Here is an 18244-nt window from a genome sequence, read left to right on the forward strand (position 1 = left end):
TGTATGCCTATGTAGATATTCCATTAAAAATCAGTCGTTTCCAGCTACAATAGTCATTTACAACATTAACAATGTCTACACTGTATTTCTGATCAATTTGATGTTATTTTAATGGGCAACAAAATGTATTTTCAAAAACAAGGACATTTCTACGTGACCCCAAACCTTTGAACGGTAGTGTATATATTATACATATTATATTATGGCAGATCTTAATCTGTCCGTTATATAACAACAGCATACTCTTGATTATTGTTGCATAGTTCCAATGAAGACATGAGTGAGTCATATGCTAATTATGTGTCCACGCATTCACAACATTCACACAGCACTGAATGGGCCTTTAAATGGCTCCTCGGAAATGACTGGTTATGATGCCAGCATGAGAATTCCTCAATAGTGAAACATACTGTAATCGATTGAAAGGGTCTTACTGAATGAAAGGAACATGACGGAATGTCCTTTGTGTGTTCTGTCCATGTACACTGGTAAAAATAGTAAGCATTTAGATCATTTCTATCAATGAAGGCATCAGGGTTGACTGTATTGACACAGCTCAGAGCGTACAGTTAGTGTTGCATCATAGATAGTGTCGAAATATTGGGAATGTGTGGACTGAGATCTTTCTGCCCGCCAGTCTGTCTTGACCGTCCGTCCGTCTGTCCCCTCAGGCGTCCAGCATAGAGAACAAGCAGGACTGGATCAAACACATCCGGGAGGTGATCCAGGAGCGTACCATCCACCTGAGAGGAGCCCTGAAGGAGCCTATTCACATCCCCAAGGCCACCACAGTCAAACACAAGGGCAGAAGGTACAGTACAGTACTCCACCTTGTATCAACCTCATCACTTCTCACAGCCTTTCTTACAGACCATACAGGACCGACTATATTGGACATTGGTTTTATACATTGCAGTTATTGTTCTGTCAATTCCGCAGCACAAACTAACATGAAAGTGCCCCAACAGTTTATGATTGTGAGAGCTGCCCCGCCCTATTTTGATTGACATCTTCCTCCTCTGTAGTCATGGAGAGGACCTGGACAGCCAGGGTGATGCCAGCAGTCAGCCAGACACCATCTCTATCGCCTCCCGTACCTCTCAGAACACACTGGACAGCGACAAGGTGAGTCATCATAGGCTGCCCATTGCCTTCCTACAGCTACGCCATTCAAATACAGCACGTTGCCAACTCCGGAGGCTTTACTTCAGTCTTCTGTCTGATCTAAGACAATGGTCTGCTTCTACAATCCCTGCAGTTTAGGGCTTCACCAACGAGGGCTGTTGGTCTCTGTTGTGGAACAGCGGAGGTCTTCACAGTATCATTTGACACGTTAGACTCTAGAGACATCTTTTCAACAGCATTTCAAACTGTAGCCTCTAAATCCGCAAATTTTTAGGGGAGGCCGCAACCAGACAAGTCCATTCGAATTTAATATTTCAAGACATCATTTTAATTTGGACTGGCTTCCTGTGAACCTGTTGACTGATAAGGGACTGTCTGAAAACCAAACTTTCATTCGACTTTTCCTTTCCATCTCAGAGATGAACATGAGAAACATGGTCCTTCTTCAGGAAGGAACAGTGTGATTTTATCAGGCAATAACAGCACAGAAGGACATCACTCCTACTCACAGACAGAGCTATATTCTCTCACACAAACACTCCGCCTCTTTAGGGACCATGTTTCCCTGCCAAAGCTGGACTTGCAGTTATTCTGCTCTATGCAGCTATGCTCCTAAATCAAGGAATTAGGTTCAATTTGACTTAGCCACAGTGGTTGAGTCCCAAATGCTACCCTATTCCCTTTATAGTGCACTCCTGGTCAAAAATAATGCACAGCAAAATGAATATGGTGACATTTGGAAGACATGCATAGTATGTCCCTTTCTGTATGTGTCCTTCCTGACACAGTGTAGCTCTGGTTCTGTCAGGGTACAGAAAACAACACAGAGAAGGTCAGTCAAGGTCACGGAGAGGTGAGGAGGGAGATTCCATGTGTCTTCTCATGTACACTAATGGGCCGTGGTTCCTTTAATGCAGGGAACAATCACTCACAGTCAACTCTCTCTCTTTCTCGCTCTCTTTTTTTACTTTCTCTCCCCCTCTTTCTCTGCCTCTCTCTCTGTCTTTCTTCCTCTCGCTCTCTGCGTCTTCGCCTGGTGTTGTGAGATCTGTGAGAGGCAATGACAGAGCCGAGTTGTGTGTCGGCGACACGTCAACGAGTGTGTCAGCCTCCCACTAGCTGTACCACTCTCTGTGTCAGTGTCATATCTCCAGCCTCTCCTTGGAGAAGGCACAGCTGGTACAGTAGACAAGGAAGGGAGTGCTTTGGCTCTGGTATATAGTACCTAGATACCATCGTAGGGCCATCGGGCGGAGGGATATGAGAGTAGGTGGGCCTGTGTGTTACCTCAGGTCAGTGTGGTTCAGTGTTAAGTTAACCTTGTGTCGCGTCGATGGATTAGATTCAGCATCAGGAGCATCAGAGTATGAAGGAGAAGAGGACAGAGGACAGAATCATGGAGAACAATAAAAACTCAGGTCCGGTGGCTCAGCTTTTGAACTCGCTGGCTTTGCCTCACTACCAATGGGTATGTATGGATCTCTAGCAGTTACTAACTAGCCATGTCGGTGGGATGTTGGTTGGAGTCTGTAATTGGTTTGATTTGATAGTCATTTGAAGAATGTGTTGTCAGTGTGGAACTGCTGAGGGTGATCGTCATTCTCCTGTAACTGATTTCCCTTGTATATATCCCTCAATATATATTTTAATGGCATATGTGGCACTTTAATCGTCGTGTTTTTCCCCTGCGTCTACTGCTTTAGAATGCCAGAGCGTTTCTTGAGTCACGTTGAGGCATCTGAATGTGAGTCTAGTGACTCACCAGAACGACATGTTTACAGTACAACTCAGTACAGTTGAGCTACAGTAGCTACAGTATGTGGTTGGTTTGGAGCCTGCACTGTGCTGATGGCACATTCTAATGGCCATCAGAATAAGCTCTTACTCTAGCCTTGTGACTGAGATGGGTCTGGGGAAACGGAATGACTGACAAGTGGTAAATCAGCAGTTCTCAGGGGGACTTGGAGACCTTCAAACCCATATAAGAACTCAGTTGTTGACATGCTAATAATAGACTCGCTATTGCTGATTAGTACATCCTGAGAATCTCACCATTTAATGACATGTACAGTGCCTTGCAAAAGTATTCGGCCCCCTTGAACTTTGCGACCTTTTGCCACATTTCAGGCTTCAAACATAAAGATATATATATATTTTTGTGAAGAATCAACAACAAGTGGGACACAATCATGAAGTGGAAAGGCATTTTTTGGTTATTTCAAACTATTTTAACAAATCAAAAACTGAAAAATTGGGCGTGCAAAATTATTCAGCCCCTTTACTTTCAGTGCAGCAAACTCTCTCCAGAAGTTCAGTGAGGATCTCTGAATGATCAAATGTTGACCTAAATGACTAATGATGATAAATACAATCCACCTGTGTGTAATCAAGTCTCCGTATAAATGCACCTGCACTGTGATAGTCTCAGAGGTCCGTTAAAAGCGCAGAGAGCATCATGAAGAACAAGGAACACACCAGGCAGGTCCGAGATACTGTTGTGAAGAAGTTTAAAGCCAGATTTGGATACAAAAAGATTTCCCAAGCTTTAAACATCCCAAGGAGCACTGTGCAAGCGATAATATTGAAATGGAAGGAGTATCAGACCACTGCAAATCTACCAAGACCTGGCCGTCCCTCTAAACTTTCAGCTCATACAAGGAGAAGACTGATCAGAGATGCAGCCAAGAGGCCCATGATCACTCTGGATGAACTGCAGAGATCTACAGCTGAGGTGGGAGACTCTGTCCATAGGACAACAATCAGTCGTATATTGCACAAATCTGGCCTTTATGGAAGAGTGGCAAGAAGAAAGCCATTTCTTAAAGATATCCATAAAAAGTGTCGTTTAAAGTTTGCCACAAGCCACCTGGGAGACACACCAAACATGTGGAAGAAGGTGCTCTGGTCAGATGAAACCAAAATTGAACTTTTGGCAACAATGCAAAACGTTATGTTTGGTGTAAAAGCAACACAGCTCATCACCCTGAACACACCATCCCCACTGTCAAACATGGTGGTGGCAGCATCATGGTTTGGGCCTGCTTTTCTTCAGCAGGGACAGGGAAGATGGTTAAAATTGATGGGAAGATGGCTGGAGCCAAATACAGGACCATTCTGGAAGAAAACCTGATGGAGTCTGCAAAAGACCTGAGACTGGGACGGAGATTTGTCTTCCAACAAGACAATGATCCAAAACATAAAGCAAAATCTACAATGGAATGGTTCAAAAATAAACATATCCAGGTGTTAGAATGGCCAAGTCAAAGTCCAGACCTGAATCCAATCGAGAATCTGTGGAAAGAACTGAAAACTGCTGTTCACAAATGCTCTCCATCCAACCTCACTGAGCTCGAGCAGCTTTGCAAGGAGGAATGGGAAAAAAATGTCAGTCTCTTGATGTGCAAAACTGATAGAGACATACCCCAAGCGACTTACAGCTGTAATCGCAGCAAAAGTTGGCGCTACAAAGTATTAACTTAAGGGGGCTGAATAATTTTGCCAGCCAATTTTTCAGTTTTTGATTTGTTAAAAAAGTTTGAAATATCCAATAAATGTCGTTCCACTTCATGATTGTGTCCCACTTGTTGTTGATTCTTCACAAAAAAATACAGTTTTATATCTTTATTTTTGAAGCCTAAAATGTGGCAAAAGGTCGCAAAGTTCAAGGGGGCCGAATACTTTCGCAAGGCACTGTAGTTATATTTCACACCCTCATTATGATACTGCTCCTAAACATCAATACATTCAGGCTGTTTCTTCATAACCTCAAACTATTCCTTTATGTCATGTAATGTTTATAGTAAATCTGACATACTCTCTCCCTCGCTCCCCCTCTCTCTCCCTCCCTCTCATCCCTCCCTCTCTCTCCCTCTCCATCCCTCCCTCTCTCTCTCCCTCTCCATCCCGCCCTCTCTCTCTCCCTCTCCATCCCTCCCTCTCTCTCTCTCTCCCTCTCCATCCCACCCTCTCTTCAGCTCTCTGGTGGCTGTGAGCTGACCGTGGTCATCCATGACTTTGTGGCTAGTAATGGCAGCAGCTCTGAGCTGACTGTACGGAGGGGTCAGACGGTAGAGGTGCTGGAGAGGCTTCATGACAAGCCAGACTGGTGCCTGGTGAGGACCACGGACCGCTCCCCTGCCCAGGAGGGCATAGTACCCTGTGCCATGCTCTGCATCGCTCACTCACGCTCCAGTATGGAGATGGAAGGACTATTCAACCACCACCACAAAGGTAGGCCTTGATGTTGGGACTGAGAAGGCTGGAACACACAGATACACAGACACAGATACACAGACACAGACACAGACACACAGACACAGATACACAGACACACTGTCAGCCTTGCTGTTGTGAGGCACCTGGAATGCAGTAGAGGAAAAGATGACATGCACACATCAAATGGATGATATGGAGATCAAATGATATGTTCAGCAAAAGTAAAAAAGAATGTCTGAGGTCTCCCGGATGGCACAGTGGTCTAAGGCACTGCATCGCAGTGCTAACTGTGCCACCAGAGATGCTGGGTTCGAGCCCAGGCTCTGCCGCAGCTGGCCGTGACCGGGAGGCTCATGGGGCGGCACACAATTGGCCCTAGCAATGTCCGGTTTAGGGAGGGTTTGGCCGGGAGGGATATCCTTGTCTCATCGCGCACTCCTGTTGCGGGCCGGGCGCAGTGCACGCTGACCAAGTCGCTAGGTGTACAGTGTTTCCTCCGACACATTAGTGCGGCTGGCTTCCGGGTTGGATGTGCGTTGTGTCAAGAAGCAGTGCGGCTTGGTTGGGTTGTGTTTCGGAGGACGCATGGCTCTCGACCTTCGCCTCGACCTTCGGTATCCATCGTTGCAGCGATGGATACCACGAAATTGGGGAGAGGCGAAAAGAAAAAAAGAATGTCTGGCGTCAATCTACCGTTAAGGTCTGGGAAAACACACATATACACACACAAGTGTAGGTCCCAGGGGGTTTCCAGGCACCTTGGTCCCAGGGGGTTTCTAGTGGGTGAGTGTGTACTTGCAGCCAGTGAAGGATTCCAGGTGCTCCCTGGTTTACAGTCTGTGGAGAGCTGTTGATGACTCACGTGCTGCTGTGGAAAACATCTGGATTACCATCTACATTATTCTGTGGGAATTCATACATGCATACATGGCCTGTCTCTCATGGTTCATATTCGTCAGGCATCAAACAGAAGATAACTGACTGAAACAGGTAGAGACTACCTGAACTTGTCCAATAAAAAACACATGCATTTTTGTTCTTTTTTTTTCATTTCTGTTACAAAACCTTGTGGTTTTTCTTTCTTCAAAGGATAAGTAGTTTTTGAGCTCCATGACCTGACCCCACCCCAGGGGATAAGGTCAAAGAAACCTGGGTGGCACTTGGAGCTTCTGTTCTGTCTTGACTGAGTCACTCAGTAAAGCCTTGTTCCTGTCAGACGGCCCGCCCTCCTCCTGTCCTGTCTGTAATAAGATAGAGGTGATGTTTGTGTACTGTATACTGGTGGTTTCCATGGTGCGGCACAAGGCTACCTGAGGTGGCACACAAGGCTACCTGAGGTGGCAGGTAGCCTAGTGGTTAGAGTGTAACTGAAAGGTTGCTGGATCGAATCTCCTAGCTGACAAGGTCCAAATCTGTCGTCCTGCGTCTGAACAAGGCAGTTAACCCACTGTTCCTAGACCAGTTAACCCACTGTTCTCTGGTAGGCCATCATTATAAATAAGAATTTCTTCTTAACTGACTTGCCTAGTTAAATGTTAAAAATCCATGGTTTCCTAAACATTAGGCTCTTCATCATTTTATAGGGGAGTGGGGAATCCTATATTTCTATTGGCTTAAACCAGGTAGTGTTTGATGCATGTTACACACTTGGATGGTTTTCTCTAACTAATAATATGTTTTTTCCTGAGCGCCTATAGGAGCATCAGAACTTCTTAGATGGTCCGTTCTTATACCCACGCAGCAGTGAATTGTTATGCAGACTGATAAAACTACAAACTGCTAAAGACTCCCCTCAGCAGGGCTCTTTTAGAACTAGGAGGATGAACCTGTCCTTGGTGCTCCCTTTTTCTTTGTGGTGCTTTGTCCATGAAGCAGAGCATGTAGGCCTGGGCCTTTTTCTCAGGGCAGTGGACGGTTTGGGGGTAGATCGGGGAGTTCTCCTCTTCCTACCCCCGACTGGTGCTGTCACCCAGATGCATGGCTGGCCAGAATAAGTGCAGGCTGTGAGCAGAAGGTTTGCCCTGGTAAATGTCTTGTAGGAGTTGTAGAAGGGGATGGATGGATGTGTCTCACTAACTCACAGGAAGACTATTCATTCATTGTTTTTCCTCATTGCATTCCCCATCCCTTGGACTTAGAACAAAGCCCTTGCTGGCTGGTTGCCTGTGGTGAGTTAGTAGATGTCATAGCTTGTGTAAATCCTACACGTTCTCAGACAATGCTGTTGATGTGACCCCTGTGATGTTCTTGCAATTAAGTTTGTAAACTGAATTAGACTAAGTTACTGCTTTTTGGCTATTTTTGTATTTTCCAACTTTAGGACCATGGACAAGGACAGAGTTCCCCAACTGTCTGCCCTCGGATGGTTTTATTTGCCCCCCCCTAGTGTTCTGAGTAAAGAAAAAGATATATGTATATTTATATACATATATAATTTTCATTGTTGGACATAAAAGACTGTAAAAACACCAGAAAATCAGCTCCAAGATTTTGGAAATCTGTTTCCAGGTATTCCCACGCACAATAGAGAGATTTTGCGATCGTATACAAATAATAATAATTCATAATAATTGATTGGATCTATATAGCACTTTTCTACCAACTGAGGTACTCAAAGCGCTTTAAATAGTAGGGGGAAACTCCCCTCATCCACCATCAATGTGTAGCACACACCTCAGTGATGCATGGCGGCCATTTTGTGCCACAACGCTCACCACACATCAGCTATCAGGTGGAGAGGTGAGAAGGGATATATGCCAATTAGGAATGAGGAGGATGATTAGGTGGTCATGATGGAATGTGGCCAGGTTGGGAATTTAGCCATGAAACACGGTCAGGACACCGTTTTTAACATCCCATCTGAAAGACGGCACCCTACGCAGGACAATGTTCCCAAATGTAATCAAGGTTTGAAATTATGTTTCGTATTTTTGTCAAGTGTTATTTCTGTATAGGCTTCTTGCGGTCCATCTGCAGTGTAAATATATATTTTTTTTATCACGCTCTGTCCCCCTGACCATCCGCCCAAGAAAAAATTGGCACGCGGCTGAATGTAGTTGAGGATCCCTGGACTAGGAAATGCCACTATGACTATCCCCAGCTAGAGCAGTGTGGACCGAAGTGTACAGTAGGGGGAATAGGGACCATCAATAAGTTCAGCGTATTTCTAAAATGTGCTAAAGAGACAGTAGCAACACCTCCCTTCAGTTGCTGATTCAGCTTAAAACGGTTACCTTCTCGAAGGTACCAGGGAGGCCTTAGCTTTTTTGGTGTGGCGCACGTGTGTGTGTGTGTTCCGCGTGCTTGTGTTGTGCACGTTGCACACATGTATGTGTGTGTGTTTGGTTCTTACAGGAAACAGGCTCTGTGGTTAGTGCCCAGAGATCCTGATGAAAAAACATACAGTTGAACAGGGAGAGCTTTGTGTGGGCTGCCTGTTTTACTCCTCCAGCCCTGTATGCACTGCAGGGTAGATTGAGATCTGGCTGTACAAATGTATGAGAGGCACCTTAGCAGCTACAGACAGTCACACTGCTGAAAGTTCTCTTTGTGCATTGTTTTTGGCAGCAATAAAACAAATTTAAGTGTTTTGAACTTAGCTTAAATAAGGACATTGCAACTGTGCTGAAAAGTAAAGCTGCTACTAAAGATGCTACATTTCTACAGTACATAATGCTTGTGGAAGCTGAGCCCATGCTGTTGGAGCTTCTACTAGGGGTTTTACGTTAAAGTGTGCCTTCTGATTCTGAATGTTCCTTTGGGACAGAGGAGGCTTGCCCTCACAGCACAACAGCCCACTCTCTGGGACAGTAGAGAAGAGAGAGCAGATCCCATCCCACTACACAGCAGACTGATCTCATCTGAGCTAGAGGATACAGCTGCTTCCTATAGCTTTTTCTTAAACTACATGATTCTTTATCTGTTTTATATAATTATTTTGAGGAATTGGATTTTAAACGGTGTGAGAACTTGAATAGTACCTTGGCAGGTTGCCATGGCAAATGGAATACAGTCTATTTTTGCTGTTAGTCCTCTGTACCATATGAGTTCTCAAGCGGGACCCTCGGAAAACTGCAAATTCTGGCTGCTGGATTTGGGTACGTAATGATACTGTGTAGGACCTATATAGAACCCGTCCTTTAAGTGTTCCAGTCCATTAACGGTGTAGAACAGGCTCCAACTTTGTTATGGATTGTTATTGTTGTGATCATTGGTATAATCAAGCAATACATTTAATTATTGTTTACATGATTTTGCAGCATACCTTTAGCATACCTTTTTTCACAGCCTACTGTAGAGTACATATCAACAATAACGTCTGTATTGTATGTGACGGCCTGGGGGATAAGTACCATAGGCTATTATATTGATTGAATGCGTGTTATGGAGTGGATTATATGGGTGCATAAAAATGATTGAAATACTGTATTAAAGATGGTACGCTTTGGATTAGATTAAGAGCTTCTGAGTCACATGTGGGACAGACACAGACAACCAGACAGACAGACAGACCGGCAGGAAGGCAAGCAGGCTGGCTGGCTGACTGATTGACTGACTGAATCAGCCATGTTACTACCTGTTGACGGAGCGAACACCCCAGTGCTGTCCAAACCCTATCCTCCACCTCGCCCATTCACCAGGATCAAAAAGTTAGCCAGCTTACTTTCCCGAATCATCTTAAAAACTCCATAGTTTGTATAGCTCATAGAGAAAGATTGACTTGAAATTGAAATGTTATGAATAACTTGACATGATCAATAACCCATAGCTTTCCGATCAACAGTTAGCCGGCTGATTGATCCTTGCTTTGTGATGATACATCCCTCTGGGGATATTCTTATTATTGTAGACATGAGGAGAACAGACAGACACACACAGTATCACCCACTGCATATCACAGTCCATCACACAGCTGGCCTGGCCTGTGTGCCCTCCTGTCCTATGTCTGATGAGCCTTGGTAGGTTTCCCAGGAAGTGGACCAGACATCTTAATCCATTTGTGACAGTGAGGACAGTGAGCCACCACTCTCTGATTGGCTTGGACTGTGCCACACGTCTCCTCACTAGGGCTGGCACAATGACCTTATAACCATGTAATCAACGGTTATGGATGAAGACCATCGTGAGAATAAAATATTGGTCTTAACTGTTTTTAAAAAATCATGAGTTTTTTGGTTTTGTGGAACGAACACGGGAGAGAGATGGGACTGCCAGGCATTCTTGTGGTTGAGTCCGTATCCGCGATAACATGGATAATTAACAATTAACATGATGAAACTTTGCTGCTTCTTGCAGTAAACGTAGAAATAGCTAACGTAGAAATAGATTCAATAAAACATGCTTGGAACCGCTAACTCTGGCAAACTCATGGGTACACTCGCAATGGCTGCCTTGTATTGTGATTAGGGCTGTTATGGTGACAATATTACCTCTACACTGACGGTCATGAATCATGAAGGCAGTCAAATTCCACGTACCTTTTTATTCACGGTAAATAAGCTTCTCCAAGCTCTAATCACTCTGAACTCAATGGAAATTTAATCGAAAATCTAATCAAACACTTCATGAGAGCCCATGAGCTCATGTTGCGCAACATTTATATAGGCTACGCAATTGCCCGAGAAAACATGATGGGTGATGGGCTCTATTAAAAAGAGGAGGATCCCATCAGCATTCTATAGGCTAGGCCTGCTATATTTATTTCTCAACTTTCCTAATATTAAGCACAATGCTTCTCTTAACAACAGGAACCACGGGAAAAGCGTCCTCCATTTGCTATTTAAGTGCATAAATGACATTTTTTTCCTGCCCCCATTTCGAGACAGGTGCATGATAATGGTGCATTCTAAATCAAAACAAATTTCACACATATTATTTAGTATATGTAAAGACAAGACTAAATCAAGAACAGTCTGATGGGTGACAATATGAGACTATCACAATGATGCCCAGCGTAAGGCAAGAAACACTGCATACCTTTTTTTTGCGACTTTATCAAATGAAAGTCCCACACCTTATGTAGCCTATCCCATAGCATATCCAGCAACCTTTCGAGTACTTGCCCAACGCTCTAACCACTAGGCTACCTGCCGCCCCAAAAATAGAATAGGTCAACTTTTATACTATGGGGGATAGTAGATTGACATAGGCTAGTGCTTTTGTTGTTCGTTAGGCCTACTCATCTCATTGGCTGACAAAAAGTAAATGTGGACAGTTCGTCCAATATGTTCAATATGCGCCTCGGAATTGGATAAGGATGCGCACAGTTGTGAAAAAGACCCGATGAGGTGAAGGAGAGCAATGTGAGTGAGAGGTGCGTCAGGGCACGCAGCACGCAGGGAGAAGGGAATTACAAGTATTATATTCAGCCCAATGGCACAATGGCCACTGGCCACAAAAGGCACGTATTTTCTTAGGGGGCATTACGGCCACACAAAGGGGATGCTTCCGCGAAATTTGAGGCATTATCAAGTGCTTGTCAAATTGTGAAGGAGAGACGAAGTGTGTGCAGCCTGCAAAAAAAAAACAAAGCAGAGCTCATGCCTTTTAATGCAACTTTTTTCAAACCATCATTAGATTAGCGTTATATAGTCTAAGAATGTATTAAAAATCAAATATCACAACTAAAGTTACGTAATAACTCTAAATGGAAGATATAGGAGTACTTGTTTCTTTGTTAACCGGTCAACACAGAATGCCGGTGCCGCATGTGCGCACTCCCTCAAATAGTTTGGAGGGAGTTTTGTTCAATTGTATTCTTCATACTATAAAATCCTGCCATGGAAATCTAGGCAAATCTCGTCTGCTAAATAAACGAATGTAGCCCACAACCATATGGCATAGCCAGATCAGGACCTAACATAAGGATATGCTATTCAGTTCCTCTGAAATGTACTTTTCTTCACTTCACTTCACTTCATGCTTCTTTAGACCTGTCTAAAATAAATAATACATTTATTGTGATGGTGTATGCTGTATTACATGGATTTATTAAATGTAGATCTTCCAAAAGTCTGCATCAGTGGTTTGTAGGCTGTGTGTGGAAGCCAGGAAATGCTAAATGTGTTTAGGTTAATTAACGGTCAATTACCGTGGGACCAGCAGTTATTTGCTTGACAACCAGCGTCTGAGGGGCGCTAGAGAGCGTGCTCTGGAGTAGACGTGCTTTTCTAGAGCTCCTCTCTATTTTGAAACAAATGAGTATTTATCTTAACTATCTTAACTTCTTAACTTCTCACAACATATAACTTTAAACAAATATGACAAAGGGAAAAGGCAACAAAAAAGGGGGCGCTAAACAAGATCATTTAAATGAGACAGACAACGAACCAATTTCAAAGTCGCCGACCCACGAGGAGTTAGCTGAAGAGGCTAGCTTCCAAGAGTTCCCCACAGAGCCTACTGAAAGTGGCATACTGGCTGCCATAAACTCACTAAGCAAGAAGGTGGACACAAGGTTGACTGATATCTCAAAGAGTATTGGGACTTTGGCCGAAACTGTGAAGGCAACTAAGGGAAGGGTGCATGAGGTTGAGCAGACGACAGTCGATCACGAGGCCAGGCTACAGGACATAGAGGAACAGTGCGCAACGTAAAAAAATGACAACAAAACCCTTAAAGCCCGACTGGAAACGCTCGAGTTGCATTCAAGACGCCAGAACATCCGAATATGTGGGATCCAGGAGGACACTGAGAAAGGGAAACCCACTGAATTTGTCTCGGAGCTGATACTGGCATTGCTGGGGAGTGAACACTTCAAAACGGCCATCCTGATCGACCGCGCACACAGATCTCAGGCAACGAAGCCACAATGAATGGCTTCGTTGCCTGAATGGCCACCAAGGCCATTCATTGTACGGCTGTACTAGTCAAAGGTTCCCCCTGGCTAGTCAAAGGTTCCCCCTTAACTACAACGGAGCCAGGGTGTCTTTCTACCCAGATCTTACCTTGGAGGTGAGGAACCAACGGAAAGAGTATGATGAGGTACGCAACAAATGCAGGGCGGCCAACATCCGATATGGATTCCTCTTCCCAGCCCGGTTTAAGGTGACAGTCGAGGGATCAACACGTACGTTTGACAACCCAAAAGAGGCCTATCTGTTCTTGACAAGCAAGCTCCCTGGCTGAGGATACAGAACCAGCTAAATGGCCAAATACAGGCCAGGAATGTGTTTGAATTTCCAGCCTATGTCTTTTCGATCAGAAGATCAGAAATTGGGACTTATATGATAGGTGAGAAGTTGTGGCTAATATAGCATTGTTTAGCATATCATGTTTTAGCGCCACTCACCCCCTAACGTGAGAGTTAAGAGTTATTTAATATTAGTTTATATGCGGAGCATCTATAGACGACGAGTTAGTTCAAGCTGTATGTCTAGACACACTAAGGTTTGTGTGTTAGCCAAGGAGTGCTTCGTTTGGGGAAGTCACTCAGTAAAGGGACGGGAGGAGGGACGGGAGGGGTGATGGGGTCTGTGTTTTATGTTCATGTTTATTAATACAGGTGGCATGACAAGCTCCCGCACGGCGGGACGTTTTTCTACTGGGTTTTGTATGACAGCAACAATTTGCTCTAAAATAAGAAATGCCACATAGTGACAGAGCACAGAGTAGACCAGGTGGAATAAAGATAGTCAGCTGGAACTGTAATGGCTTAGGGCATGTGGTGAAATGAGCTAAGGTTTTTTTCTCATCTTAAATCACTGGGTGCTGACATAGTTCTTCAAGAAACTCATATTAAATGCTCCGCTCAGGCCAAGCTACGAGTCGGCTGGATCGGTCAGATATACCAGTCTAACTTTGATGCAAAGCGAGAGGGGTAGTAATCCTGATAAGGAAAAACATTCATTTTGTTTACTCATTCTCGATTTTAGATCCTAGTGGTCGGTATATTATTGTGGCCGGTACACTGAATTCGAAACCAATAACCTTGGTCAATTTATATGGGCCCAACTTCGATGATCCATGATTTTTTCAAAGGGTAATTAAGGACATACCAAATATCTCGGATACAAGTGTTATTGTGGGAGGTGACTTTAACTGTACGTTAGATCCTCTTTTAGATAAACAGCTATCAAGGTCACTTCAACAATCAAATGCCAGTGTCTGTCTAAATACATTGATGACAAACCTTAACATTGTCGATATTTGGAGACTGACGCACCCAACAGACAGAGATTATTCTTTCTTTTCATCAGTTCATAAATCATATTCCACAATTGACTATTTTTTGTTGGACTCCAAACTAATTTCAGCAGCTGAGTCGGTTACCTATCACCCTATTCTAATTGCGGACCACTCTCCTCTGTCCATGGTGCTGAAACTCGACAATATGTCAACAGGTCGGCGACCGTGGTGCTTAGACGCATACCTGTTGAAAGATGAGGCTTTTTGTCAGTATTTGAAGGAGCAGATTGCCTTTTTCCTCTGAACTAACGACACGGGGGATGTTGACGACTCCACCCTTTGGGAATCTCTAAAGGCTGTGATTAGAGGTTTCTTATACATCAGAGAGGAAGAAACGCGCCAATACTAGGCTGAAATAAATTGAAAGAGAGTTAGGGGAACAGGAGAACGTTTTTAGGACAAATTCCTCGTATACAGTCCTTGAGAAGATCACAAAGTTAAAATATGAATACAATACCATCCTTTCAAACCGGGTGGGCTCTTTACTTGCTAGAACGCAACAAAGTTATTTTGAACTGGGTGACAAACCACATAAATTATTAGCAAGACAACTAAGGCATGTACAGGCATCTAGAGCTATTCACAAAATAAAAGACAAGAAGGGTAAAATAGTAACAGATCCGCAGGATATTAATAAATGTTTGTGCAGTTTTACTCAGAGCTATACCAATCAAAATACGATGCTACTGATCCACAAACTATGGAACGCTTTCTCGCTGAATGTGAACTTCCTAAACTAGACACGGGGGCAGCTGCTGCACTCGATGCAGGGATAACTTTAGAGGAAATTAACACAGCGATAGCACAATTTCCAAACAGCAAGGCCCCTGGGCCCGATGGATATGTAATAGAATTCTATAAGAAGTACTGCGCCAGTCTATCTCCACTTATGTTGCGAATGTTAAAACAATCCAAAGAAAATGCCAAACTCCCGCAAACACTGTATGAGGCTACAATATCACTGATCTTGAAAAAAGATAGAGATTCCATGGAGATGTCGTCTTATCGCCCCGTATCGTTACTCCCCATAGAAAACAAGGTGTTGACAAAGATATTGGCAAACCGATTGAAAAAATATATTTCTGACATCATACACCCTGACCAGACAGGTTTTTATCCCGGGCCGACATATATACTACAATTTCAGACGCCTTTTCAACGTAATGTATCACGATCATAAGGTTGAGGCAGTGGTATTAGCTCTTGATGCAGAGAAGGCGTTTGATCAGATTGAGTGGAAGTATATGATGTCGGTTCTGGAGCATTTCGGGTTTGGAAAGGAATTTATTAATTGGATAAGAATTATTTATGCACACCCAATGGTGTCCGTGGTAGCCAATCAGGAAATGTCACAGTCATTCCGCCTGTTCAAGGGGTGCCGACAGGGGTGCCCTATTTCACCTGCTCTCTTCGCTATAGCCATGGAACCCCTTGCTACTCGCATTCGGGCATGTGCCGATATAGCTTCTGTTAAAATAAAAGACACACAGCACAAAATGTCCCTATATGCAGACGATGTTCTTTTGTTTTTGTCCAAGCCTAAAACTTCTATTCCCCCCTTACTTAACTTGATAAACACATTCGGTTCCTTCTCTGGCTACAAGATAAACTGGCAAAAAAGTGAGTTGATGCCAATATCACGGCCTGTGGATATGCAATTTCTGCAATCTACCCCGTTTAGAACAAGTTCACAAGCCTTGACATTGTAGTGACAAGAGACCTTGATCAGCTATTGAAAGCGAATTGGGACATGAAAATATATCAGCTTAAACAAAATATATTTTTTGGGGGAAAACTCTGCCTATTTCCTTGGTTGGTTGTATAAACGCTATTAAAATGGTTGTTCTACCCAGGTTTTGTTACCTCTTTCAATGTCAACCCACTTTCATACCACAAAGCTATTTTAAGAAACTGGATTCAATAGTAACTCAATTTTTATGGGATAACAAGGCAGCCAGAATTTCAAAGAAGAATTTATGCAAGTACAAGATAGAGGGGGGCTTTGGCCTTCCTCACTTCAAATTGTATTGGGCTGCTAATCTGAACATTGTGTCTTTCTGGAGGGAAAGTTGACCTGGGATGTGACAGAATGATTTGCCTTCATGGCTTTTGATTGAGCAGGCCTCCTGTCAACGTTCCTCACTCCCTGCACTTGTTAATAGTCCATCATGTGTGAAACAATCCACTTATGACTCTAACCCAGTCATTTGTCATACTCTTAGGATCTGGAAACAGATTAGGTATTTTCTTAACATACCCACTGTTTACATAGACAGCCCAATTTGCCTGAGTCATGCTTTCCATTGGATGATACGGTGTTTTCACAGTGGAGGGAGATGGGGCTCACAACAATTGGTAATCTATACATAGATGGTCAGTTAGCTTCATTTCAACAATTACAGGGAAAGTTCAACATGCCAACAACACATTTTTTCAGATACCTCCAAATCAGGAATTTCTTAAGGACACATATCCCACAGTATGGCATGAAGCCAAATAGTCCTACATTAGATAGCTTGATCCTTGTCAAACCCCATTCAAAAAGGTCGGTCTCTAGACTGTATGAGGTGCTACAGGCCCACATAGAGGTACCATTAAAAGGGCTTGGGAACAAGAACTTGGTTCAGAAATCTCAGATGAGGACTGGGTAGAAGCTCTCAGGAATATAAACCACAGTTCAGTGAATGCCAGACACAACCATGTACAGTTTAAGGTGATACACAGGTTACATTACTCAAAAGTATAACTGCATAAAATATTCCCGGACACCTCAGGTGCAAGCAGGATGAGGAGACTTATTCTGGACATGCCCTAAGTTACATGCTTACTGGGCTCTCATTTTTGATTACTTATCTAGAGCCTTTGATAGAGTTCTAGCCCCAGACCCATTGACCGCTCTGTTTGGTACAGTTGATGGGAATAACCAGGAAGGGAAAGCTGTCTCTCTTTGTACTCTATTAGCCAAAAGGCTTATATTGCAATTTTGGAAATTGGAGACTTGGTTACGGGATTTAGGGAATGTAATACATATGGAAAAGATTCGATACAATACCTCCAATAGAAGTCCAGTGTTTTACAAAATATGGCAGCCGATACTGGATAAATGGGCTAGTCCCGCTTCATAACTGGGTTGACGATCTGCTGCTACTCTGTGCTGTACTCCACTCAATATTTACTACACTGCTTGTAATGACTATATGCTGTCTTCTTATACATGTACAACCTAATAGGATGTTGTTTTATTTTGTGTATGTGTGAGTTAAGTTTTGTTTTGTCCTCTAAACATCCCATTCAACAGTACAATGAATGTCATTGTTTGTATTGCTGTCTTTAAAAAAAAAAAAATATTGGAAATTAATAAGCATATTATTTAAAAAAAAATTTTTTTTAAAGACAATCAACGGCTGATGAAATTTTGTGACCGCCACAGCCCTAATTGTGATGCAATCATTTCCATGGTAATGTAGAATATTAATTAATGATGTGGCTCATGGGACACTTCCTGCTTTTACTTCCTGTACATTCTGAAGGAAAAAGGAAACTGCACACTGCTCTTGATAGTATCACCGATCTTTAATAACTTCCTGTACATTCGCAATGGCTGCCAGTCCAGCCATTATGCCATCCTTGACTTGATTGGGGACACCTGTTCTATTTACATGGCAGCACATGCAGCCAGGAGTGGGGGAGAGGATCCTTTTTTTGTTGTTAGAAAATA

General features: G+C 43.3%; 1 protein-coding gene across 5 annotated transcripts in view; it reads left to right on the plus strand.

The window, feature by feature from the left end:
* Window positions 1–18244, plus strand: part of LOC112228299 (triple functional domain protein-like) — a 146494-nt gene that overhangs the window by 103738 nt on the left and 24512 nt on the right. For all 5 annotated transcript variants that reach the window (XM_042310490.1, XM_042310475.1, XM_042310482.1 and 2 more), the window contains 3 exons: window positions 672–811; window positions 1026–1125; window positions 5100–5355. In XM_042310490.1, coding sequence (XP_042166424.1) covers window positions 672–811; window positions 1026–1125; window positions 5100–5355 — 496 coding nt within the window. The remainder of the gene's footprint in view (window positions 1–671; window positions 812–1025; window positions 1126–5099; window positions 5356–18244) is intronic.

This window comes from Oncorhynchus tshawytscha, linkage group LG03, assembly GCF_018296145.1.
Source record: "Oncorhynchus tshawytscha isolate Ot180627B linkage group LG03, Otsh_v2.0, whole genome shotgun sequence".
Lineage (NCBI taxonomy): Eukaryota > Metazoa > Chordata > Actinopteri > Salmoniformes > Salmonidae > Oncorhynchus > Oncorhynchus tshawytscha.